The 26,721-nt window shown below is 41.8% G+C and overlaps 1 protein-coding gene across 2 annotated transcripts in view; it reads right to left on the reverse strand.

The window, feature by feature from the left end:
* Window positions 1-12,452: 12,452 nt before the first annotated feature.
* RNF152 (ring finger protein 152) overlaps window positions 12,453-26,721 on the reverse strand; it is a 66,032-nt gene continuing 51,763 nt past the window's right edge. For both annotated transcript variants that reach the window (XM_036876712.2, XM_036876711.2), the window contains one exon: window positions 12,453-20,115. In XM_036876712.2, coding sequence (XP_036732607.1) covers window positions 19,350-19,961 — 612 coding nt within the window. In that variant the 5' untranslated portion in view covers window positions 19,962-20,115 and the 3' untranslated portion in view covers window positions 12,453-19,349. The remainder of the gene's footprint in view (window positions 20,116-26,721) is intronic.

Below are 26,721 nucleotides of genomic sequence, written 5' to 3' on the forward strand. Positions count from 1 at the left end.
CTGACTAACATAAGCTGTATTACTGTGGACAGTATGAAAAACCAAAAATAAGAGAAAGTGAGTCTTGGCATTAACAAACAAACCCATTCATGCAAAATAGCCTAACATCTGATAGGTAACTGATGACATATGCTCTTTAGTTTATTTCAAAGATCATGGAAATGTCCTCTATCTTCCTTAATTGTCCCTCATTCTTCATACACATGAGGAATGTACAAGCTTTTACTAGACTTAACTGGAGTCTCCTCTTAGCACAGAACCATGTTTATGGAAAACTGTGCATATGGGAATCCTTCAAAGTGAGGTCATGATTCCAACATGCATGTGTTTCAGTGAACACAGTATTGTGCAAAGCAAAGGGCTGGCCGACTTCAACTTTACCAGTAAGTACTAAACCATAAGGGACCAAGACAATGGAATTCAATTCCGTAACAGTTTTGTTTGGTTTTACTTTTTTCTTTAAAGATAAGAATGTTTTTCCTACAAATGCTGTGACTTCTCAAAAGTTCTGTCTTAACATTGCGGCGTATTATCATAATCTTTCTTCAAATCCAGACTACATTCTTCCTATCACACAATAGCAGTTATTGACTTACAATCATTAATTCATTCAAAATATTGTAGTATGAGCTTAAAAACAAATAATTGCTATCCTCTTATGGTAAAAAATGTCTTAGGGACAGCCTCTTTGTACAAAAATAATAAGACCAACCAGGAGCCATGCATTCTTCCCTAGGACAGGGGGATGGATTGCATGAGTCCACCACTCTTTCTACCCTTTGAGAAAGAATAGGTATTGGCCAGAGATGAGACATGGTGCATAACCACAGGATGTGGCAAATAGATTACTTTCCAAAGGATGAAGTACATGTGCTCGGAAGCATTAGCGTGGTGCTCTAACCAGCTGACCTCCTGGGTTACCTTTGTCCTTAAATGTGTTCCCAAACTTCTTGATTTATTGTTGATACCAGCCCAACCCATGCCCAGTATTAGGAAAACCAAATGTTTTAAGATGTAGTCTATGAACTAGAGAGTTCTTAAAATCTAGTTGGGATCACAGGTGACTGTGTCTTCTGAAGCAGAAATAAAGAAAGAGTAGTGCAAAATACGTTTGCTGTTTAGAAAGTCTGGAACTTTCTATCACATCTATATTGCATTATAAAAGGTAATAAGTGATAAGGGCCAAGGCTATAGGAAGTGCTCAGGAACGAAGAGCTACTAAGGGTGGGGACTGGAACACTGGGCGAAGTTTTCCTGAAGAGGTGAGATTAAACAAAGGGAAGACATACATCTGAGGAGGGGACTCAGTGTCCACAAGGGCCAAGCAGAGAGCACGCGAGTAAGTGAGACTACTGTAGGACAGACACATCAATTCACACGCCCAGGCTAGGCGGAGCAGCCACAGCACAGATGCTGCAGAGGACTGTGGGCCTGTGTTTCTGCATCTTCAGATTTTTTTTTTTTAAGAGGGCATCTCTCATATTTATTGATCAAATGGTTGTTAACAACAATAAAATTCTGTATAGGGGAGTCAATACTCAATGCACAATCATTAATCCACCCCAAGCCTAATTTTCGTCAGTCTCCAATCTTCTGAAGCATAACGAACAAGTTCTTACATGGTGAACAAGTTCTTACATAATGAATAAGTTACATGGTGAACAGTGCAAGGGCAGTCATCACAGAAACTTCCGGTTTTGATCACACATTATAAACTATAAACAATCAGGTCAAATATGAATATTCGTTTGATTTTTATACTTGATTTATATGTGGATCCCACAGTTCTCCCTTTATTATTATTATTATTATTATTATTATTATTATTTTTAATAAAATGCTGAAGTGGTAGGTAGTGCATCTTCAGATTTTTTAAGAAAAGTTAGACGTCCAGACATTTGTAAGAAATAGCCAGATTTAAAAATATTGGCAACTAAGACAAACACTGTTGCAGGTCAAATAAAACCGTTCCTGGCTGAACTGGACTATTGCTTTGCAAGTCTGACCTAGGTCAGCCGGATGGGCCACTTGAGAACAGGTCTCCGCTCGCCACACCCTTGGCATTTCAAACAACTCTCATTTTACTACAGGCAGAATGTATTCAACTCTGGTTAAACTGATACGAGAGGTAGTGCATTGACTTTGCATAATTCCTTAATTTTGACGAGAAAATTGAAGAGACTCCCCCTGACACCACACGCACCCTCTCACTCTGCCGACGGCGGCTGTCCGGAGCCATTGGAGACAGGCTGGCCGCGATTAATTAAAGTCTATTTGCTCAGAGCAAATGGCCGAGTCCTCAGTCACGTGCCACGCCGCTTCGGCTGCCTCAGGAGGAAGCTGTTGTCAGGGTTTATCAAACTACTGCTTTACTTTTTATTTTATTTTTTATGGTGGTAAAATACACATACTACACATACTATTTACTGTTGTAACCATGCATAAATCTACTGTTTAGGGGCATTAAGTATATTCACAACGTTGTGCCACCGTCACCACCATCCACTTCCAAACTGAAACTGGGTTCCCATTAAACAACACCTCCCCATTCCTGCCCCCCTCGTCCCGGGCACCCCCTATTCGGCTTTCTGTCTCTACGAATTTGCCTACTCGGGGTGGCTCCTATAAGCAGAGTCATACAATAGCTGCCCTTGTTTGATCTACTTCACGAAGCAAAAAGTCTTCAAGGTCCACCCACGTGGTAGTGAATATCTCGTTTACCGGTGTTGTATCCCTTTCCCCCTTTCCTTATTTTAGTGGTAAATACGTACAAAAAGGATAATGCTTTCAGCATAAAAATCACCTAAGGATACATCATTCAGTGCTTTAATTTTCCTAAAGAGAAAGGATCCTGATTCATGCAAATCTATCATTTTCAGACTGCCTGGATTTGAACCGTGGCAACGCCATCGACTACTGTATAGCCCTAGGGCCACTACTTACCTTTTCTGTTCCCTAGAATTCTCATCTGAAAAATCAGGATAATAGCAATCCATACATATGTCAATATCCAGTGTTACATAAAACATACACGTACATGAAGATAGCAGCAGCCATTTAGTCAGAGAAGTTTAAGGGATTTCATTTTCTTGCAACATAACCAGGGACTAGTATTTCATATATATCTATATGTGCATATATATCTATAATGCTATATAATATATACAGTAGGTACATACACATATGTGTTGGTATAATCTAAATAACAATCTAAATCAATTAATATGGTTATATAATCTAAATAATTTATTTAAATAAGTTCTTAGTAAGTGCAGACCATTTGCAACCCAGGGACTGATCAGTGATCCAGGACCATTAGGGGAAATTGCTGCCACGGAGCCCAGGCATATCTATCTCCCTGTGAGAGGTACTGTGGTCCCTTCTGCAACCTTCCTACTCAAGGATGGGAGCAGAGGACACCTTACACAATAGGCTCACAGTGACAACTCTCAGTGGGAAGTTAACAGAAATATTTGGAAGGGAAGGAGGGATGAATGAACAGAGAGAGGAAGGGACAGGAGAGGAGGAATCCAATACACTGAATGGGGCCATTCATTAGAGGGGCAGAAATACTGACGTACCTTTTAGGTCCCAAGAATATCAACTTTTTCAATATCCAGACACTGTACAAGGAGCAGAGGGGGCAGAAAAGATCGAAGTAAGAACCCTCTCTATAGATCCCATATCCAGAGGGATCCCGCTCAACAAGCAGGTCACAATCCAGCAGGAGAGAGAGGTCTGTGAGCCACTGAGTTCTGCAGGAGTGCAATGCACACGAGCAGTGCATACAGTGAGTAAGATACCGGGTGCCGCAGAGGAGGGACTGATGGACCCTCTTTCATGGGTCAGGAAAGCTTCCTGGCATATATGCTTTCCAGGCAGGGCAGCTGAGTAGGAGTTTTCCAGTTAGACCAGACTGAAGGCGAGGGAGAGACGGTGTATGGACAATTGCATTCAGGGAACATTTAAAATCCTTTAACACTGCCGGAGCTTCAAAATATGCTGGAGAGGCAGGTAGAGGGAGGAAAGAGGAACACTGGGTGATCGCTGAGGTATATGGAGTAAGTTCTATGCTCCCCCACTTTACAGATGCAGAAACTGAGGCTCGGAGGGCTGAACTCATTTTTACCAAGGTTACACACGTAAAGAGTCGCAGAGCCTGAGCTTGGGGGCAAACCTTCTCACTCCGGCCCAGGTGGACCCACCCCCCACTCCATGACGTCTTCAGCTCAAAATTTCCCTGTTTATGCATCCCCAAGAAATGAAAGTCTACTTGGCAATGGCTATTGGTCAGGGAAAGGGAAAATTTCAAAGAAGGCTCAAACTTTCACCAGAATGTAGAATGCTCAGAGTCACTGCATCTAGACCCGGACGGCCCAGCAGATGAGAAGGACGCAGGGCTTGTTTTTTATGAAAGCAGTGAATCCACTTAGCATGCACACAGCTCCGGCGCAGTTCATAAGGAGACTTACGGCCTGTCCGACAGGCTGCTTTGCCTCCTCCCTGCTGCCCGGGGGGCAGAGGGGATTTCTCTGGAAACACTGATTGGGTCGTGAAGATGGGTCTTGATCACTAAGGGAAACCAAAAAGCTTTTGGTGACCCACTTAGGCTTAATTTGCTCGTAGGCTCCTTTACCATCTGTGGGAGCTGGGAGGTGAGCTACGTGCAGCCCGTTTTATTTGGGGCCTTTAGTTGCGTGCGTCCCAAACCTAAGTTCCTTCAGAAACGGCAGCCACAGCTTCTACCTCTTGCTAAGTTTGTCGTTTAGTTGTCAAATTTGTCTAAAAGGATTTCCCATTCAGAGTTAAATCTGGCCGATTCCACAAAGGTATTGCTATGACTGGGTCTGCATTTTATTGCTGTAGAGACAAACTAGTCTTGCTCTTAGGATATTTCCCTTTAGAGAACACTTTGGGCTGAGAGGCCCATTATTTTGAAGCTGCTTCTTTAAAATCAGCCATTTTATCTCATCAAACTTGGTGGAAATGACAAATGGCCTCTGGGTGCACCCCCACAATCCCCCCATAGGGGAACAGCCTTAAAGAAGACTCAGCTGGCAATTTGTTCCCTGAATTCCCTTGGGAGAGGCTTCCAGAACCTCGAGTTTAGACCCAAATTAGAGATGACCAGATTGGTGGGGAAAAAACTAGCTGCAGAAAAAGTCAAGTAGAACTGGAAAGCGCCTCAGAAATCCCCCAGAAGAGTGGTTTCCCACTTGATTTCTTCTAGTAGCATCCTTTCACCAGACGCAACACCTGGGGGCCAGTCTTCCCCAGGTTCCCCAGGTGGCCCCAGGGAACAGACTTTGAAAACCTCAGTGTCCTCGTTTTCCAGATAAGACCATGGAGGTCTGGAGAGACAGCCTTTGAGCAGGCTGACAGCAAGTGACAGGGACAGTGTGGTGTCCTAACAGGTTTACTGAGCTGAGGAGGGACTTAGAAGGAGAAACGGGACGGCTCCCTGGTTCCTCTCGGCTGGCCTCACCGTTAGGGCTTTTCCCCCGAGTGGGAACCTTTGGAAGAGCCTCAGTTTGGGTCCCTCTCGGTTTGCTCCTTCCTGACCTCCCCTCGGCAAGAACCACATCTTTTCTTTTTTTTGCCTTGAATCCAGGTTAAAACTACTAGACATCTTTCAAAAGATTTGTGGAATCATCCACCCTCCTTGTGAATTGCATGATAAATTGACCTCCAGGGGACAGAGCCCAGGCCTTTGCATGACAGTTGGGGGACACCCGCCACCTCTGGGTCCCCTGACTGCCCCCTGCAGGGGCTCCTTTCTGATGGCTCCACCCTTGCCAGGGATCTCTCTTGTTGTGTCAAAAAAAAAAAAAAAAAAGCAAGCAGCATGAACCTAAAATGTCAAGATCCAGTAATACTGCAAAGCCAAGCTGCTTAACCAAGCATTTCCGGAAGGGAAGATGCCTTCTGACTAATGTTTTCAGACTGTTTGCTCACTATCAATCTATCACCAGCTCTTGTTTGCCAATTCCAAGCACATCATTTATATATGTCCAGAATCCCTGGGTAATGGGCATGCTATAAAAATAAATAAATTAGTTCTTGAGCTTCTTGAATAAATCCAGTTGAATTAGATGTACCTGAAGTCACACAGTCTTGAAGTGCAAAACGGAGACTATAATAAAATAAGAAACAAGCTTTTTGTGTGAGAAAAACTGAGAAGAGGAGAAAAAGATCTCATTCAAACGGCATGAAAAAATTCAAGAAACAAGGAGAATCATATTTGCAGAGAGTTCTTCATTGCTATTTTTGAAGTTTTGCCTCCCAACTGCCTTCTTCCATAGCCTCAATTCACCTTACATTTCTAGAACCTTCTGCTGAGATTTGAATGCAGGTCTTTTCAGAAGTGGAATCAGTGACAGTTACTTGGCAATTACTGTCTATGCCCAACGAGAAGGTAAGGGTGTTTCACCTCAAGAAATTACCCCTCAGAAAGGAGGAAGTAGCCCAAATGTTCACGTCCTTCTTGATTTTCCTATCATGAGGCTTACATACTTTGAATAACAAGGTTTCTACTTGGGTTAGATACACGGGCTAGAAACACACGCAGAGACACGTAGCCATCTTTGGTTGAGACCTCACATACACCATGCCCTGTTCTAAGTCCTTTATTTGCATCAACTATTTTAATCCTGACAACATCCCTATAGATCATATACCATTATCATCATCTCCATTTGTAACATGAGGCAACTGTTAGTGTTTAATTCTTATAGAGGTCACCTGACAGAACCATTTTTTGAAGAGGCAAGTAGAGAAAAATCACCTATGATTTAAAACAGAGGGTACAATTGAGGTAAACTACATTTAAGGTAGACATTGGGCTTATTTCTCCTTGGGTGTCTACATATTCACCCAGCACCTACTCTGCATGGGACGGCTACCTTGGCACCCATTGGGGAAACCAGTGATGTGCTGTCTGGACCTCGCCTCCACCCAGTTACAGTCAGCGCTAACGCACACTCACACCCTGCTTCCCTTCCTCCTCCCAGAGCCAGGGCCAGGCGGAGGTGCGGGCAGCCCCTCAGAGGGTGAGACCTTCAAGTTCTGCCCTGGATGCCTCACCTGCCTCCCCCTAAACTAAGCTCAACCCTCTCCCTCCCAAACACATGCCACACATCACAATTAGATACAACAAAACAGAGTGGGACACTGTAGCAAATGAATGGACTTTGGGAAATGCATGACATCTGTAGGTGAGCAAAGCAAGAGGGTTGGTATAGTCTTGACATAGTTAATTCTAATTAACAAGCGAGGCTGCCAAGCCAGCCAGCCTTGAGCATGAACATTTGGAGGAAGAGGAAGTGACTTTATTGTAGGAAGACGGCTGAACAGGAACAGCTCATTAAAACAGGTTTGATGGGCAGGAAGGAGAAAGCACACCGTTCCCCACAGCAATAGCAAGAATCTAAGAGCAGAAAATGATGAGATCTGCAAAGGAGAGAGTCCCTGCCACCCAGGTATTCCAGAGGTGTCAGGGCATCTGAAGTCTGATGTTACTGATTTACCTCAGCCGACAAGCTGACTCATATACTCATTCATTCAGCAAATCCTTCCTGAGCATCAATCAGTACACTAGATGCTGGGGGTACAGTGCAGGGAACAAAGCCTGGGTAGACCCCAGTCTATCAAGGATAAATCCGGGGCAAGGTCAACATGACCTCTGCCAGTGGTACTTTGTTCAAATTCTCTTGTAGGAAGTCTTTCCCTGTTTAATCCCACATTCACTAATTCTGCTTCTCTTCAAAATTTGCATATTCAGTCTATCCTTTCTTTAAGCATAAACATCATTTTCCAGAATTATGTAAACTGAAGTTATCCTGAAATTAACAGTGATCTCCATAAAAATAAAAACCACCAAATATATTCTTTAGAAAAGGCTGGAGGAGCAGGGCTGAACATAACGGTGTACAAACCTTTTATTAAACTGTTAACCATTCTGATGGTTGGAACATGGGGCAGATAGGTATGAAATAAAATCAGGACCATCTCTTGGCTGCCTACATAAAACTAGGAAGGAGAAATGATTTGTCCTAAAAGGTGGGGGTAGGAGAATATAATTTAATATGGAATTTAACTGTTAAGTGCGTAATAAGGAACTGTGCAGTAGGAAGTCGTGTGTTTAAGTATGTAAAAACTGATGGAAATTTATAGGAGCATAAATACAGAAAGTCTTCATATTGCCTATATATTGAGTACATTTTCAAGTAAATATTACAACACTCGATTTCATTCCATGGAATTTACATTTCTATTAACATGGTGTTCTGTGAAATGGAAAAATGATTTTTTAATTCATGCATTTTGTATATGTTGGTAAATTCCTTTATTTGGTTGCCTAATCCTCTAAACATATGGCCCTCTGCCCACTGTGGGGCCAGAAAATCTTCCTAATGTGCTGCCACTGCCAATCCCAAAACTTTATCTCAAATGCCTAAGTGAGATCAACTCAGCAACTGCCTACCTATGTTTTGCTAAATCTGGTATTTTTAAATTAAAATTAGTGCTTTTGAGAATTTAGAGAATTTAGGCAAGGTTTCAGGATTTTACTAACATTGGAAGGCTCCTATTGCACATGTGCATATGCAAATAGTTAAATTCCTGCAATTGGGGGAAGGGTACATACTCATTATCAGTACTGCCTTGAATTCTGTTTCCTAATTGCTGCTCTTCTTGCTTCTTAATAGCAAATTATTGTTAGTTCTGTTCATCATTATCAATTTAGTTTGTTGTGGGTTGTTTTTTAACCCCATAGTATGTAGCAATGAATATTTATGAATTTTTAGGCTATAATTTTCCAAAATTACTCTGCTATGTATGCACTGTGTTCAAGTATGAATCATCCGTACCCTTATTACTAAAGCAGATGTATCCGTATTTTCCCCCATAATTTGCTAATGCGAGAACATTTCATTGTTAATGTGTGCCATACATGGAATTTAAGCATGCAAATTATTCACAATATACCATCAAGGTAAATCTACTACTAGTATAGAGTTCTTTTATATCTACATTATATTGTTTTAAAATGAAAAAGCCAACATGTGAGCTAATGGCTTAATCACATTACATAAATAATAAGCAAAAAAAAAAATTTTTTTTTGCCAGATTTTGATTATCTGGGGTAAATCAAAATCGTGAATCATTATTCAAGGTCAATATTCCCCACACTTCCTTCTACCAGATGTCAATAGTGTCCTGCAAATAATGGATTCTTTACTCAAATAAACTGGGAGGAAGTGATATGTATTATGTTCCCCTTCTAGAGATTTGCAAGGCAGTTTAGCATAGTGCTATGGTTAACTTGACATGTCCACCGGCACAGGCCGTGATACCCAGACAGGTCAAATACTGGTCTGCAGTTGCTATGAAGGTGTTTTTTAGATGTTAACATTTAAATCAGTAAAGTTTAAGTGAAGCAGCTGGTCTCCATAATGTGAGTGGGCCTCTTCAATCATTAAGAGAAAAAAGATTTGACCTCACCCTGAGGAAGAGAGAATTCTGCCTGCACAGACTGCCTTTGGATTTCAGCTGCAACATCAACTCTTCTCTGGGTCTGCAGCCTCCTGGTCCACTCTGAAGCTGGACTTGCCAGTCTCAAACTATGTAAGCCAATCTTTAAATCTCTTTACAGAGAGACACGCAGGTATGATATGTATATATATATGCTATGTGTAATAGATGCATGTAGATATGTATTGATATATGTGTATACCCACTTTATACACAGATCTAGAGAGAGTGTTTAACCCAGTATTTTCCCAGCCTACTTAATCACAAAACATCGTTCTTATAATACCTCCTAATACTCAAAATTGAGCTTAGGAAATGCTTTTTTCAAGACCTTACCTCTGACAGGGGTTGATGTGTAGCCTATGTCAGCAATATTGAACTCTAAATCCATTTGATTCAGAAACTAACAACTAATAAGTATTGGGCAGAAGATCCCACATGTCCTCTCCTTCTGCACATGGCACAGGCAGAAGAAAATAAGCACATGTTAAGTGAGGACAGGGAGGTGAAATGTCCATTGTGGAGTGGGTTCCACACACGGTGATGTCTGATGAAAATATCTACCAGTGAAACAGACCCCACAGCTGTGCTTTTGTAAAAGGCGGTTGTGGATATTCTCGGGGTGGGAGAGCCACACTGAAATATCACCCCTCTCAGTGTAACACGGCAACAAGCAATGCACAACGGCAGGGAGTACACTGCTTGTCTGTCTTCATAAAAAGCACCATGCCTCCTGTGTCTCTTATTGTCCCTTCTTGAATGTGTTTCTACAAGTGGCCCTCCCTGACCTCAATTTATCCTTCAGCTCTTATCCTAGAAGCCACTTCCTCCAGAAAAGCTTTTCTGACAAATCCCCTACCCCGAACCCATCAAGCAGCCCACCCTCTCCCCTGGTATGTGCATTCAAACACTGTGGGCCTCTGCACTGGGGGTAAACATTCCTGATTAATGCCTCTTTTCCCTCTAATACTGTGAGGTCCATGAGGATGGGGGCACTCCCACCTTGTCCATCTCAGCAGCCCTAGGGGCTGGCGGTCAGGGGAAACCCAAGCAAAGGAAAGAGCGATCCAAGGAACGAGCGATCCAAGGGGAGCGCCCTCCTCCCTAACTTCCATCATGATTCTTTACAAATTATTCTTTTTTTGTAGCCAAATTGGAGTACTTTTCTCTACTCTGACTTCTCTCTAAAAATCTTAACTCTTTCAACGTTATAAAAAAAGTCTGTGCCACAAGTCCATGGAATGTTCATGTGTATACACACACATACACACGTACCCGGGCATGTATGCACACAGACATACATCTGTATATTGGCTCACTCTTGCAAATAAAAATAATCATTTATTAAGCACAATGGTATATAGACAGGTGGGAAACACAGGGAGCAGGAAATTTGGGGAGAGACTGAAACCAATTACACCTGTATCATTTTCTGGGTCAAATAGAATTGTGCAAAAGTTTTCAAACCTATAAAAAGAAAAGCAGAGGCTCAATCTAATTCTAGGATCAGTTCCTTCCCCCCCAGCTGCTATTTATTCGGCTTAGTGCTTCATGGTGTACACTGTACATGGCTCTCTTCCAAGAATCATCACTGGAAATAAAGGCATTAAGAAAAATAATTCATTTGCAGATTTGGCTGAGTGTTTGGAGGGGAAATGGTAAGGGTTGAGGGTGAGCTTGGCATGCAGTGGACACCTGGCCTGGCTCCCCTCACTCTGTGTGCCCCCTTCCCCCATGCTACAGGACCTTTAGCTACTCACACTCAGCCCCCCTTTGCAGGGAGGGGACTGAATGGCAAAGATCTCAGAGCTGACATTGCTTCACACCCTGCTGCCAGCCCTACACCCAGAGGCAGAAAACCTGTGCTACCCAAATAGAGTCTCATCTTAACAGTAGCCAATGTGGGTATCCCCAGGCCAGATGTGCATGTAGGGCTCATTCATAATCCCCTCTCCTTAGCCCTGGTTCCCATGAAGTCTACAGAGAAGCCACTAGATAAGATTATAGCTACAATCCAGTCTGGCATGGAGGAGCTGAGACCTGGAGAAACTAAGGCACTTAAACGCCTTGGTGCCCTTCTGTCTTCTTCCAGTCAGCTCCATTGTTAGCTGATAGAAAAGCTCAGGAATGAGCAGCCCCTCTAACAAGGGCATCCTTCCTTACCCCAACACACACACACTACTCAAGACCAGGGAAATCCCTGCCAGAGATTTTAAAAATAAACTGAATTTCAATTTCACCCTTTCAACAATCTGGACACCCTAATACAACACTTGCTTTTTGGTCCAAGAAGTAGATACTGAGTCACAGTAATCTTTCACTTTTAAAACTCTGGAGAGGGTTAATTTTCCAGAGAGCCGGGTCATGCGCACACTGGTATCCTGCTCATTGGATCATTGACAAGCCCTTAATTAGGATTAGGCCGCGTGCTCACTGAACTGAAATTCGTTGACGTGATCCTGAGTTATTGAAAGACAGGATGCTTTCATTAAAAAAGCCCTCCAAACGCCCTCTGTCCCACTGAAGAAAACGTTCACTGAAGGATACTTTGCACACTCGGAAGTGAGAGGCAGGCCGCACCGCCTCTCACTGCGCAGGAGCCTGGGTGTGAAGCTGTTGCACATGCGACAAGATGGTCCACCAAACAGTGGAGGGTAAAGGCAGGGCCACCAGAAGCCACAAAGACCCAACTCACAGGAAGCACGCTTGGCCTTACTCATTACGAATGCACACTTTGGCTTCTCAGAGGAGCCAGAAGAATGACTTGAAGGTCACCTCCACTTGAACTATGGGGCTCGGGAGCTCCTTCTTGCTTTATGACCCAAGTCTATTAAAATTCTTAGAGTGGCTGACGAGGAAATGTTCAGTCAATCTTTTTCTCTTTGTGGGGTGGGAAAAAAGAAAAACCAACATGAGTCTACTTGAAATTGTTTCATGAATTTTAATCATAGCAAATGTGTTTTAACAGTAGTCATAAAATCAACATTACCACAGATACAAAGGACAAGACACCAGTTTGGCATACAAAAATACCATATATTAAAATTGGGTTCATTGGAAAAACTCAGGACTTGCTAAGACACCATCTACAACAGAGAGAGCAAGCAAGAACGCTTTTTTAAGACATTCAAATTTATAAACAGCAGCTTGATATCCATCCCCCTTACAAGGTCAATATTGGGCAATATTAGGACAATATTTTCTACAGAGCCCAACAGCTCATTTATCAGTAGGGCTATCTGGCCCGTTAAAAGAAAAGCTCCTAAAATAAATAATCCACATAATTGTAAATGAAACATGTCAAGGACTTGAGTTCACAGTCTCTGAGCAGCATCAATCTAGCCATTTGACTGGAGTATTAGTTATTAAGAGCGTCAGGCAACCACCAGCGGGGCCGTAGCAATGGCAGGAACTCCAGGCAGCGGCTGCACGCCTTCTGTTGGAGTTTGTACCCTTCCCAAGGGGAAGCCAGCCTCCCCACCTGCAACTGTCAAGGAGAAAAGACAGGAGCAAGTGGTGGAATAAATAAATGTAATAAATGACAACCACCGGGATAGAAAGCAAACTATTCTTGAATGAGTCTTCCCCATGGTATTCACCTCGTCCAGTTAGCAAACACCCACAAGCACAGGCGTTGTGCTGCACGGCCAAGAGGGTGTTGTCAGACTCTGTCACGACTCAGCAACCAGCTCGAGAGCAGGCTCTGAATTGTCTAGTGTGTTGACAACACAGTGGGGCCTTTTGGGGGCCTCCCATCAGCTGACAATACTCCTATATGCCTTCAACTTAAACATCCTGCTTTGAGTTTGGTAGGCTTCCCCCTTTGATGACACATTGGGCTTGGCTAAGTTACTCCTAGTTGCCCTAAGCTGTTTTCTAACATGACTGACCTTCAGCTCCGTGATATATTTTGTTTTGTGGCCATAATCCCATTGTGGATTTCTCTCCCTTTTTGCAAGTGTTTTCTCATTCTCTGGGCAGATCTGCCGATCTTCTGCTGTAGACCCAGGGACATGCCGTCACCCCTCCCACACAGCATCTAGTTAATAGTTGGGCCGTCTCTCAGCCAGGAAAATCTGACCAGGAATTTTCGGAAGCGCAGTGTGAGATACCAGCCACTCTATTCTCTCATCACTTAAAATGAGATGACATAGATAGCAGCTTGCTCCCCTTTAAGAGGCATTTGCCTCATCTATTTCCTATTTCTTAGAGTCCCTGTTCCTTTTCCACCATCATATCCAACCCTCTAATTCTGGATTCTTAACTATATCCTATGGTGATGAATTTAGGGCCATGTTCTAGAAGAACAGGAACAGCTAGCTATAAGGGAACACCCCCAGAAGAACAGAGAAAACACATGCTGTTGCAGACTTTTTAAGAGACTCCTCTGTACTTTGCCCCAAATATTACTATTGTCCCTAAAAAGATTGTAATATGAATAGTATCAAAAACCTTAGAATAAAAAGTACAGCTAATGAGATGTTTTCAAGCACCACTACATCTTAAGTTGAGATATACATAGTGGGATATCCCAGGCAGTGAATCCTGAATAGAACAGAAGAAAACAAAAAACAGTGGCCCAACTGTGCAAGGAAACTGGTGCCGAGAAATTGGAGCCATATTGCGGGAGTTCAGCAATAATGCTACTCTACCCATGACCACTTGAGCAGAACCAAAAAATAAGCCATTTGGAAGATGGAAATCAAATGCCCCATCTGCTTATATGCTTCAATCATTAATGGCTTTCCCATAAAATGTACAGCAGAACCCACCTCTTCATATATTTGAAAGGTCTCAGTTTACTTATACAGACATTCTCAAAGGTGGCTGGTATGATATGATGTATGCAGCCTATAGCATTTGTTAAAAAAATTAACATCTAAATTCAACATTATGTAACCCACAAATTAGACTAAAAACTCTTTAAGTTTTCATTATTACAGCTAAGTCATGTGTGTGTCTACATGTATGCTTATACCTATATGTACAGATATATATACCTATATATAGTGAATCACTGTCAGAAGAAATCAATGGCTTGAATCTCCACTTAGTTTCCTAGAGGTGTTTCATATTTAACAAAATTCAGCAACCAATGATCTTGCTTTTGAAATAGACTGCTACTTTCAAAACAGTTACTGAATTATCTTGACTATCTCATTACTTTGGAGTTTGTTTTGTTAAGGATTACCTTGTGGATGACATTTTACTGAGAATGATGGAAATGGCAAGGAACAGCTTCTTCTAGGTCAAGGATGACAGATGAACTGACTAATGGCACTTCTGTGTGGAAACAAAATGCTGACTGGCTGGCGGCACCATTTTTCTAAGGAAAGACAGAAATTCAAACCTTTTCAATATCACTCCTCTTATAACAAGAACCATTGGACCTCAAACTTTCTCTTAACTCTCAAGAGAAACTTCCATTTCATTTTTCAATAATTTTTCAATGAATTTTTAAAGACAAGTTAAAAAGAACAGTCATAGCCATTGATGAGCTCGAGAGAAAAACAGTCAACCCAATTCTGCTACATTGAAGCAAATGCAATATTTACATTATATTTGGAAACAATAAAAAGCAGACTAACCAGTTTTGACACTGTTTTCAAATAAAGTGACAGGAAGTCTTCAAATCAAAATCAGACTGGAATCAATACTACACTAGCAGGAGAAATCTGATCTTTTCTATGGAAATATATCTCAAACTGAATTTTCTGCTTCCCTTTACTCACTTAAAAAAGCAATTTTACTAACCTTAATAACCCTCAAGTCTTTAAATTTCATGGGCAATGTTTTTTAAGGTAAACAGAAAGTGCCTTTGTTCAAGGCTACAAATCTTCAATTCTTTCAGTGGTAACTAAAAATCAAAAACCAAACAAGAGTAACACAATGTCAAATCTCACCCTAAAAATAGTACCTACATTTTAGTCTGGCATCTGAAAAATGACACTTACGTATTACAGCAAATACAGTGACAAACTGGCAGACTTCAAGGGCAAACAAAAACACTCCATGAACACTGCAGAACATGCTTGCTCTTATATTTCACACCTTACTAATGCAGCAATGAAGTGTGGGGGTAAGATGTTGGAAGAGGAAATTCACTAGAATTTTTTTTTTCCTGTAACATTTACTTTTTGGCCATAAGACCCTAAACACAATTTCACCATACAGGTCATGCATAGTTTGCAAGTCAAACATTTTACAGCTACTGTCTAACCACTACTTATGGACAACAGATTCACATGCAGCTAATGACCCCAGAAAAGGGTCTTCATAAAGCACTCTTTAAGCTTCAGTGATCATTCCTTGGCCCAAAGTAGCTAAGTTATAACCCCAAAAGGCAATCAATGAATTTTTCCTGTCATAACTTGAGGTCATATACTTTTTAAGCCCAGAAAGGATTTTTTTTTGTTAGACAACTGCATGTTACTGAACCACAAATTGTCTTCTTAGCCTTACTGTGTTACTTCATTAACACTTCAAGGCAAGATCGCATTGTACCACCATCCAGAACTTACTGTTCAGTGCAGTAGCCACTACCTGTGACTACATTTAAATAACTTAAAATTAAATACAAAACCCAGTTGCTCATTCATGCCAACCCCATTTCAATTGCCCAATAGCCAATGTGGCTAGTGGCTACTACACTGGACATAAGTTATAGAACACTTTCATCGTCACAGAAAGTACTACTGAACAGTGCCAGTCTAGGAGATCCCAAGGGCTGCATGCACCAGCACCTGGTTTAACCTTCAAGGGAGGTTAGGTCACTCTTATGCCATGCACAAGATGACACTTAGTTATATTGTTAAAGAAAATACCTTATAGCTTTCTGGTCATAAAGTATGACTAGAAGTGAGAACTGATTTGCTTTTTCATCATAACTTATATCCCAGATCATTATACAAAAATTTTCCAAAGACAATGAATGCTTTTTGATAGCATACTTGGCTCTACTTAACATATTAAGCATTCTCTTGCTTAGGTCAAGATCATTAATAGAGATGAAATTTCATGCTTCTTATAGTCTACTATTTACACAGCATCATTGTCCTTTACATACAAGGGCAGGAGGGGGGAACCAATAGTTTGCAATTCAAAAAATTCAAATCACATGGTTTTCTTTGAATGTCTATACTCATCCCTCAATCAATCCTCCTTTCATTTCCCAAAGAGGTAGATGCTAACTAAAATGAATACATAAATCTATTAAAAAATCTCCCAAACTTAAAGCAATAGTTAAGTCAACAAGGAATAGTCATCCATCCTGAAAAAGATCACAGCCCAACAGAGACACAACAGGCATGGACAGGAGCAAGAAGAAACTACAGTGCAAACTTCTCCCTTTTGCTGCAGAATGACAACCTGCCGTGTACCTCTGTGGGCCTCAATGGGCCCATCTGCAAAATGGAGCCATCAGAGGTCACTTTCAGCTCTTTCTGTGCTTTCAGTTGTGGTTCTTCTTCATTCAGTGCAACTGTGAATGCTGGTCGATTGCGTTACTGGACTTTGGTCCATTGGTGTAGATGAGTTGTTAGTGTCATGGATAAATGCCAGAAGAGGCCAGAGCAATGGATGCCAAGTAACATGAAATTATTACGGCTATAAAAATTCCAGCTGGCAGGCTGAGACATCACACACATACACACAAATGCACACCCTAACAAGCAGATACAAAAATGACTGCAGGCAGAGTCCACTTAAGGGAAGTGTTTCTTCCATCAGGAAAACTCCCGCAAAAAATTCTGGTTTTGGTTGTTATCATTAGCTTAAATTGTAAAGTTAGGAATCTATCAAAGAGTTGATTAATTTTACACTGCTCTCCTGCAGCTCTAGCATGGGACTGCTTTTAAGTACAAGTTATGTGGGTATTGTCACTCTACAGCTTTGCACTAAGAAACACAGGGCGCTGTATTATCATACACATTAGTGTCTATATAAATAACCTACTTAACACATTGAACTCTATTGCAAACTGCACTATGGGGCCGGTCATTTCATACTATACAAAAATGTACTCAGATATCATTCACAAAATTGATTTGAATACGGCATGGCTTAAAATTGCAAGGGTAAAGTCCATTTGAAATGCAGCATTTTTAATGTAACATTTCCCTGTGGGTTTTTCTTTTCTTTTTCCCCAGGAGGAGTAGAAATTAGGTCAGACATGCATTACGGCAGCCTGGAGAGTTGAGAAATTGACACTAACCCAACAGTATATTATGTTACATAATAGAGGATAGTATTCAGATAATATGATACCTAAATTATTAATACCAAATAAATCCTAGATTATTTGTTGTATAATGCCCAATGGCTTACACGATAAAATGGCATTTTAACCTAATTTCTACTTTGAGCTTTCAAATACACTTGCTTCATGAATTCCATAAAAGTAATTAGAAGAGGACTGTAAAGCTCACAAGCCATTTCTAAATGCACACACATCCCGGCACAGGAATTTCTCATTTAATACCATCAGATCTTCATGAGTATCTAGACCTTTCCACATTTAAGAATATTTAAGAATTTATAATGAGCTGGTCCACTGAAGTTGGGGGTGAGAGCTGTTTGTTTACTTTGCAACTTTTCTCAATAAAAATGTATTTTGAAATTCAAGAGATTTTCTCAGTTATACCAACAAAAGGAAATTGGAATTCTAAATGGTTTAATTCTCAAAGAAGAGTAGCTTTCAAAACACAACCATGGACTGTCTACTAAAATGCCAAACCAGGTTTGTCACCAATTAACAACACTCGTGTCTACTATAATATCTCAAAACTGGGAGAAAAAAGAACTTTCTGTTGTTCTCCATTTGTGCCTCACAGAATACAAGACTTGAGTATACAGAAGAGAAGTGCACGTGGGAAGCAACAAGTATGTGACGATTCAGAGTGGGACCCAGTGGCCGACATTGCAGACCCTGGACTGATTCAGGCTCACAAAGTCTTACTCTCAGGATTCTTCAGGAGATTCAAAACCTGAGGCATATCAAATCTCTCTCTCTCTCTCTCACACACACACTCACACACAAATACACGATATTTACATTTAAAATTCTTATTTTGTGAGATGGCTTGAGAAAAATTGGCATATAGGGTTCCTGTGGGATTATGCATTTCTCACTATTACTCAGTTTATTGCTCCCCTGTTGGGCTTTCAGTTTAATAAACATGTAGCAAGCTCTAATTACAAGGGAAGAAAAATGAAGGTTCATGACAAAGCACAACACATTGGAAACGTTTGTTCAAATATTTTCTTCAAAAAAACAGACCATCTGCTTAACTTACTTTAATCTGGGTGCCATCCTTAAAGTATACAAAGTCTTATTAGCAACTGAATGAAGACTAGGTTTCATTTTAAAAAAGGAAAGAAACCAGGACTACATGTCATTGCTGAATTTTTACACAGATTCTCAGGTTTAATTCTACTTGTATACACAGCATCTTTGTTTTAATCTACCACATTTAGAGGAGGTCACATTGTATGCACTTGCACAGTTTAACATCTAGGTAGAATATGTCTATCTCGTAACATGATTTGGGAAAATCATAAATTACAGTCCATTTAATAAGTGATTATGAGGATGCATGCAATCGTCTTCGAAGCTGTTGCCATCAACGCTCAGATCGGACTGCCCGGTATGGTGTTGATACCTTCCGTCTGCCCTGTCTTCCATTAATCAAGGGGCAGGTCAGAGGCCAGGGCGCGGCCCCAAACGATCCACATCGCCCTCCACCTCCTCACTGTGATGCCTCACCAACACCTACTCAACCCCTAGTCGGCACCTGCACAAGCCTTCCCTGCGGCCCTCTTCAGCCGCAGGAGATCACAGTGAAGCGCTTGGAGATGCAAGACATGTTGTGCAGCACGATGCCGAGGAGGAAGACCAGAACACAGGCCACCAAGATCACAGTGCACACCCCGGACCAGGTGGAGCTCTTCACCACGCCCCGCCTGTCCTGCTCCTGCTCCAGCACCTCCGGGGGAGCCCCGCCGTGCAGAGGCTGCTGCTCTGCAGGGATGGTCACCACGGTGACGGACTTCTGCTGGCTCCCCGGCAGCAGGCGGCAGCCCAGGTCTCCTGGCAGCAGCGCTCGCTCCTTGGAGATGGGCAGGGGCAGCATGTAGCACCCATTGCTGGGGAGTTTGATGAAGACTGGGGTGTGCTCGGAGGCATGCGGGATGGCGATGACGGCAAGGACCTCAGGGTCATCGGGGAGCTGCGACACGGAGAAGCCCGGGGGCAGCTTGGTGATGCCCCGGCACCAAGGGCACCTCACGTCCTTCTGGCTTGTCCTCATCTGCTGGAGGCACACTGAGCAGCAGGTGTGTTTGCAGTCCAGCAACTTGGGCCTGCGCCGGGGGCTGTAATAATTGAAACAGATCTGACATTCCAGCAGAGAATCTTGGGAGAGGGTCTCCATTGCAGACTGAGAGCAGGAAGGCCGAGGCCAAGGGGAAGCGGCTTGCTCTGAGAGCCCACCAATCCAGCCCCACACCTTCCTTCTTGGCGCCTTCCCAACGTCGTGAGGTGCTGGGGAGCTCACGGGCAGCTAGCACCCTCAGGTGTGTTCATTTCTGAAGGAGACAAAAATGCAAACAAACTGAATTATTTCCAACAAGCTGAGATGTCAGCACATCTGATGGATTTGTATCACGGCTCCAAAGTCTTGACACTGGGTCAAAATTGTAAAAATCTCCCACCCACGAGACTCCAGGATTCCTGCCCACAAAGCCCAGTGGAAGGTACATGAGTTGTCTCGGATGGCTTCTCATGGCGAATATGTGGCTCATTTCTAAAGAACGAATACCTCTCTGCTGGCATATGATGCCCCGTATTTCATAAAGAGGGAATCCATTTTTTCTGGTTTGTATATTTCAGTGGCCCCTGCATTCTTCTTCTAAAATACCCTGGAAAAATTCTCTGGCTTCCAGTAAGTTTGTAGCATTTCCTAAAAGTAAATTTCTTCCCTTAGATCCTCCGGTCTTCTTTTCCTGACTCTGCCTACCTACCTGTAAGTATTCTTTGCCAGATCCAGGCAACTCCTCAAATCTAGGTACTCCATTTAACTATATTATATGGGTTAGGACTGCTGCCCTCTCACAGGTAGTTAAAGTGATGCTGCCAAAGAACCACACTCGGGCATCTGTTATCTTTTCCACCCAATTGTTTGAACCAAGGTAATTCTTGTCAACTGGTTTAAAAAGAGACAACACAACCAAACAAAACAACAAAAAAACCAGCAACATCAGGGAATTTCGGATGTAGGGGTCACAAAGCACGTAGGATTTTTCAGTCAGTACTTCAGTCTCATTATTTAGGCTTGCATTGAGCAACGTGACTACAAGCAAACACTATTAGTTCACTGGTCATAACACAGTATATAGTGAAAGGTTGTTGGACAGACTGGCAGGCAGCCAGGAGGGAGAATAACTTACTTAGTTCAACTTAACTGGGCTTTGAGGAACCCCCTAGTGCTCCAGCAATGTTTCAATAAAGGCTGCCTGACTGTTTGCTACTGAAAGAATCCAAATTATGTGTCTCTGGATGGAAAACTGTAAAAATAATTGCTAGTCCTGGAACCCCTCCTATAACCAGAGGCAGGAGCTAATGAGAAAAAGCTCTTTCACATTTTTCATAAAAAATGAACCTTCTTTTTCTTTCTAACTTGCTCTGTGAAATTAAGAATGCACCCCCCCTTCCAAATGATAGAAAATTTGCTAAAAAAGTAAAGAATGCAGAAAAAGTTCAGTTCAAAGTAAAAATTAGTCACTGATAAAAGCAGTGACAATCAAAAAAGCAACATATTTTAAAATATTTTAGCTACAGTAAGAGCACTTAAATTACTTAAAGTAAAACAGTGATATACAATTCAGAAAGCTCATATCATAATCAACTACTTAGCTAGTAGCTAATTCAAGAAATTTTATTAAATAACTGAAATTTGCTTAAGAGTAGAACTTAAATGTTCTCATCAAATAAAAAGATAAATATGTGAAGTGATGGACATTTTAATTAACTAGATGGGAGAGGGATCCTTTCACAGGTATTATGTATATCTAATCTCTATGATGTATACTTTAAAGTATCTTACAATCCTACAATGAGATATCATCTCACACCAGTTAGGATGGCCACCAATCAACAGACAAGGAACAACAATGCTGGCAAGGATGCGGAGAAAGGGGAACCCTCCTACACTGTTGGTGGGAATGTAAATTAGTTTGACCACTGTGGAAAGCAATATGGAGGTTCTTCAAAAAACTAAAATAGAAATACCATTTGAGCCAGGAATTCCACTCTTAGGAATTTACCCAAAGAAAACAAGATCCCAAATTCAAAAAGACAGATGCACCCCTATGTTTATCACAGCACTATTTACAAATAGCCAAGAAACAGAGGCAACCTAAGTGTCCATCAGTAGATGAATGGATAAAGAAGAGGTGGTACATATACACAATGGAATACTATTCAGCCATAAGAAGAAAACAAATTCTGCCATTTGCACAACACGGATGGAGCTAAAGGGTATTATGCTCAGTGAAACAAGCCAGGTGGAGAAAGACAAGTACCAAATGATTTCACTCATCTGTGGAGTATAAGAACAAAGCAAAACTGAAGGAGCAAAACAGTAGAAGACTCAGAGACTCCAAAAAGGGACCAGCAGTTACCAAAGGGAATGGGGTGCAGAGGGTGGGTGGGGAGGGAGGGAGAAGGGAATTAAGGGATATTATGATTAGCACACATAATGTAGGGGGGTCACGGGGAAGGCAGTATAGCACAGAGAAAACAAGCGGTGACTCCACATAATCTTACTATGCTGATGGACAGTGACTATAATAGAGTGTGTGTTGGGGGGGGACTTGATAATATGGGTGAATATAATAACTACAATGTTGCTCACACGAAACCTTCATAAGATTGTATATCAATGATACCTTAATTAAAAAAAATCTTAAAAAAAAATCTTACAATCTTATTTGTCACACCTCAGTAAAGCTGAAAAAAAATTTTTAAAAAGAAACATCTATTGAATATCTATCATGCACAAAGCAGAATGCTAGTTACTGTAGGATATAAAGATGAATCAGACCCAAACCCTTCTTGTAAGCAATTTAAAGTTAGTGAAGAATGAGCAAATAAATATATTTTCTTTTCCATTCATTGATTTCATTCAAATTCTCACTGAATGTCTACCATGTGCCAAGCACTGTGGTATTTTTATTTTTGTCCTTTGTAACCAAGACCTTGTCATTTGCCCATAAAAAACACTCAGCCTGAAGGGATTTAAACAGTCAGGCAGGTAAGCAGTTGTAATATAAATACAAAGTGATACATGCTATCCAGGAACTGGAGGAATTAGGAACAGCTCGGTGAAAAATCTGGATCCTGGAGAGGATTTAGACATGTCAAGTCAAGGGACAGGTTGTTTTTAAGTTCAGAAACCAGCATGAGCAAAGGAACAAAGGCAACCAATTACAGGACGTTTCCTGTACTCCAGCTGTGACACGGGGTAGAGGATTTTTTCTCATACAAGAGGACCTTACAGATGCTGTCTCTAAGAGTTTTAGCTCTTACATGTAGGTCTTTGATACAGATGCCTCTTAAATAAACAAAATTCTCATCACAGAACCTGTAAGCACCCTCCTATAGGCCCAGCCAGGGGAGCAGGTCCCACAGGAGAGGAGAGATGAGTGTAGCCAGGCACAGGACATGGACCACAGACTGTAAACAGTCCCCACTACCAGGCCACGGAGGTGGGGGCTGAGGCTAGAGTGCAGAGTTCATGGACTGCCTGCAGCGAAGGACTCAGGCAGCACCGGGGCCAGCTCTCTCCTTCCAGCAACCCGGACTCCTCCGGACTGCTCAGTGCCGCGTGTGACCTGCCCAGAGGCACTTCCTGGCTCTGAGAAAACTGCCCTCTTGAACAGCTTGGGAGGCAGAAGGCAAGTGTTCTCTTTGGCCCCACCCCAAGACCTGTCACACTATCATTTTTCAACAAAACCAACATGCAATTTTATTCATGAATTTACGTTCCAAGCAATGTTCACTTAATTGGTGTTGAGCTCCCTTAAAATTAGATTATACTGCTCGATTTCCAACTCAAGCCAAGTAAGTCTAGGCCTTACAACACAGGCTGAACACGAAAGCTGATGGAAAAACAGTTCCTATTTTCCAAGCTCAGCCACGGCAGCCTCTCTGATTTACACACTGATTTATTCTGTATTAAGCCAGCCTGCACTGCATTCCAGTTTACTTTCTGGAGTATAATTAGTAATGATGATGATTAGTTAGGTGAAGAGAAGAAAATTTATGAGGCTAGGGACCAAAGCTAATGATGAATCATTCTTTCTCCCTTTCATCATAAACTCAAAAAATGTGAGTCAACTCTGGAAGAAGGGGAATGGAAACCAGGCCCAGGTAAGCCAGAAAAGAAACTTGGGTCAAATGGATTCCATCCAAGCACACACTGGGGGGTCCTGTAGGGATCTGTGTTTGGTGTCACATTCCTTACAGGAGAAAGATGTGATGCTCAAATAAAATACTCACTAAATTTAAAAGGAAAGGGTACTTTGGCAGAACGCATAAAAACAGGTATATACTGCAATATATTGGAACGATTTTTAAATGTCACTATAATTTATTTTGAAAGAGCCTAAAGTAAAAATAAAAGAAAAATACCATAAAAAAAGGACTAGCAACTAAGGGAGGGTGTGCTCAAAGTAATTATGGCTTATGGGGTAGAACTTACTTTCAAGTATATCTTCATGAATACTTAGTACTTAGTACTAATACAGTACTTAGCTTCATAAATAATGTCAATTGTATAATGTACAGAGAAAGGCCTTGAACAACCCCTGAACTTGGTATTAATGCACCCCTTGATTTTAAAATACTTAAAAATGGATTGAGATTTATGTAACAGGAGGAGGTATGATTTGGGAGAAAAATGCCAGAAACTAAAGGGATATGTATGTTGCTGTTTGGGGGCAGTGGGTATTTGGCATTGTACAACACTGATATATTTTCACAAAATTACATGTCTTCTATTTTCAAAAAACTATATAATTGTAAGCACCTTTACAAAAGGTGTGGGTGCAGTAAAATGCTACCAGGAATTGAGGGGATGGTAAAATAGCAAAGGTCTCCAACACTGTATTTTTATAGTCCCAGGTGCTTTTAGAAGTCTAGGCCTATGAGGATAAAAAAGCTGATGAAATAAATAAACCAGACAGTCTCACTCTGCCTATACTATACTCCTAAGCCTCTTCATAATTGTGATTCAATTTATAATTGTGACATTAATTATGAAGCCTCTCCTCAGAACTGTGGGGTGAAGTGACACTGATCACATCTGGCTGACAACTGAATTGTTTCATGTGATGGTCCATGTGAGGACTGTAAATTCAATGGTTGAGAAAAATCTCAAGAGATGAAACTAGACCCCTGCTTTCCTTATTCTGTTGAAATAGCTTGCCTTTCTGATGTGGGCCATTTACTTAATTCTTCAAGGAAATGTAAATATTGAAATGGGATTAAACACAGTAATTACAATTCCATTTAATTTGGTATTTCAGCTGGCAAGACCACTTTGTTATAGTGAATCTGAGCAAACACTAATTAGTGGCAAGAATGGGGACGGCCTGACAGTGACAGACACGGTCACTGACTTCCGGTCCTCTGTTAGCGGGGAGCAATCCTTTCAGGACACAACCGTCTAATATGACATAGAGTCCGACTGGTGCAACGGTCCCTATTTCAATGGAGAAGACAGTGGGTTCCAGGAGTCCAACAAATTTCAAGTGAGAATTCCACTGGCCCAAGCTCTGTTAGTTGCACTGTATTTTACTATGAGAATCCTGATTTGCCATGTTGAATGATGCAAAGAATAAGGAAAGTAAAAAGTGTTACTTAGAAGTCTTGAATGACGGAAGGGGATATGACGATGCTGGAGGCAGACTGGCCTTGGGAGCAGCGGCAGGCAGGGTGGGACAGAGAGATCAGTGCAGAGAGCAGCAGACTGGCCAGAATGCCATGGCCGGTCCAGGGACTTGTCACACAACCAAAGCACTGGCCCCATCGCCACTGCCCGCAGGGACAGCCACGGTACAGGGGGCGGCCCCGTCTGCATGCCCTGTTCTGTCACTGCGACAACCAGCGAACCAGTCCCCGGAAATAGCCTTACCCAGAGTATCTCGGTTACACAGAGCATTTCATTTAAGTCAAATTAGGAAAAGATTAACGAATTTGACCCCTCAGGCATATTTAAAATCAAAGTACATTGGAATCAAGACATTCTGAGGAATTAAAGCCAAATTTCAATATTGCTGTGAGGGATGATAACCCCTGGTTTTTGTTGGTTGTTTTAATAGCTATCAATCGTTACTATGAGGGGTCAGGAGATGGGGATTTTGGCTCTAATTCTGCCCTTACGGTGATGGGTCACCTTCAGCAAGCCACCCACTTTGGGGGCTGCAGTGTCCTCACCTGTGAGGGCAGTAGACTAGATGGAGGCTCAACCTTCTAGTAAAAATAGTTCTAGGACCTAAGTGACTGCTAAACACACTGTTTGGGTTTCTGACAGCGTGACAGAGCTGTCAGGTTGTTTGCTCTATGCTTATTATGCCGGATAGGAAACTTACAAGTATTATCTATTAATGATCTCACAAGAATGCACATTTATGTGGCATAATGGCAGGTGACTTACGTTAAGAAAGCCTGTAGGGTTTTCTGGCTCATATAGGGGTCAAGGTTAATGCTGGCATCAGCCATACACCCTGCTTCACCTTCACTGGATCTGATCACCCAGTGATGCTGAAGAAAAAGTTGGAGACAGTCATAAAAAGCAGGGAAGAGACTTAAAGGACTATCAAGGGATTCCCAGACTCCCTGGAGAGAGGGGATAACAAAAGATGCTATTACATAGACACAGGCAGAGCAAAGAAAGAAGAAAAACAATCACCCCAATTTCTAGAATTCTGAGAACTAAAGGTACTGACCAATCTGGCATATAAGCAGAGCCAAGAAATGGAAAACAAAACAAAAATCCGAGGTCTTCCCAATAGGTGGACATATTAAGGCAAAATATGTAGGGGTAGGTAAACACGTTTACTAGGAACCCACCGTGCGCCATGCTTTACTCAAGGCACTGGGGACACCAAGGTAACAAGAGTCTCTGCCCT

Source organism: Manis pentadactyla, chromosome 6, assembly GCF_030020395.1.
Source record: "Manis pentadactyla isolate mManPen7 chromosome 6, mManPen7.hap1, whole genome shotgun sequence".
NCBI classification, from domain to species: Eukaryota; Metazoa; Chordata; class Mammalia; order Pholidota; family Manidae; genus Manis; species Manis pentadactyla.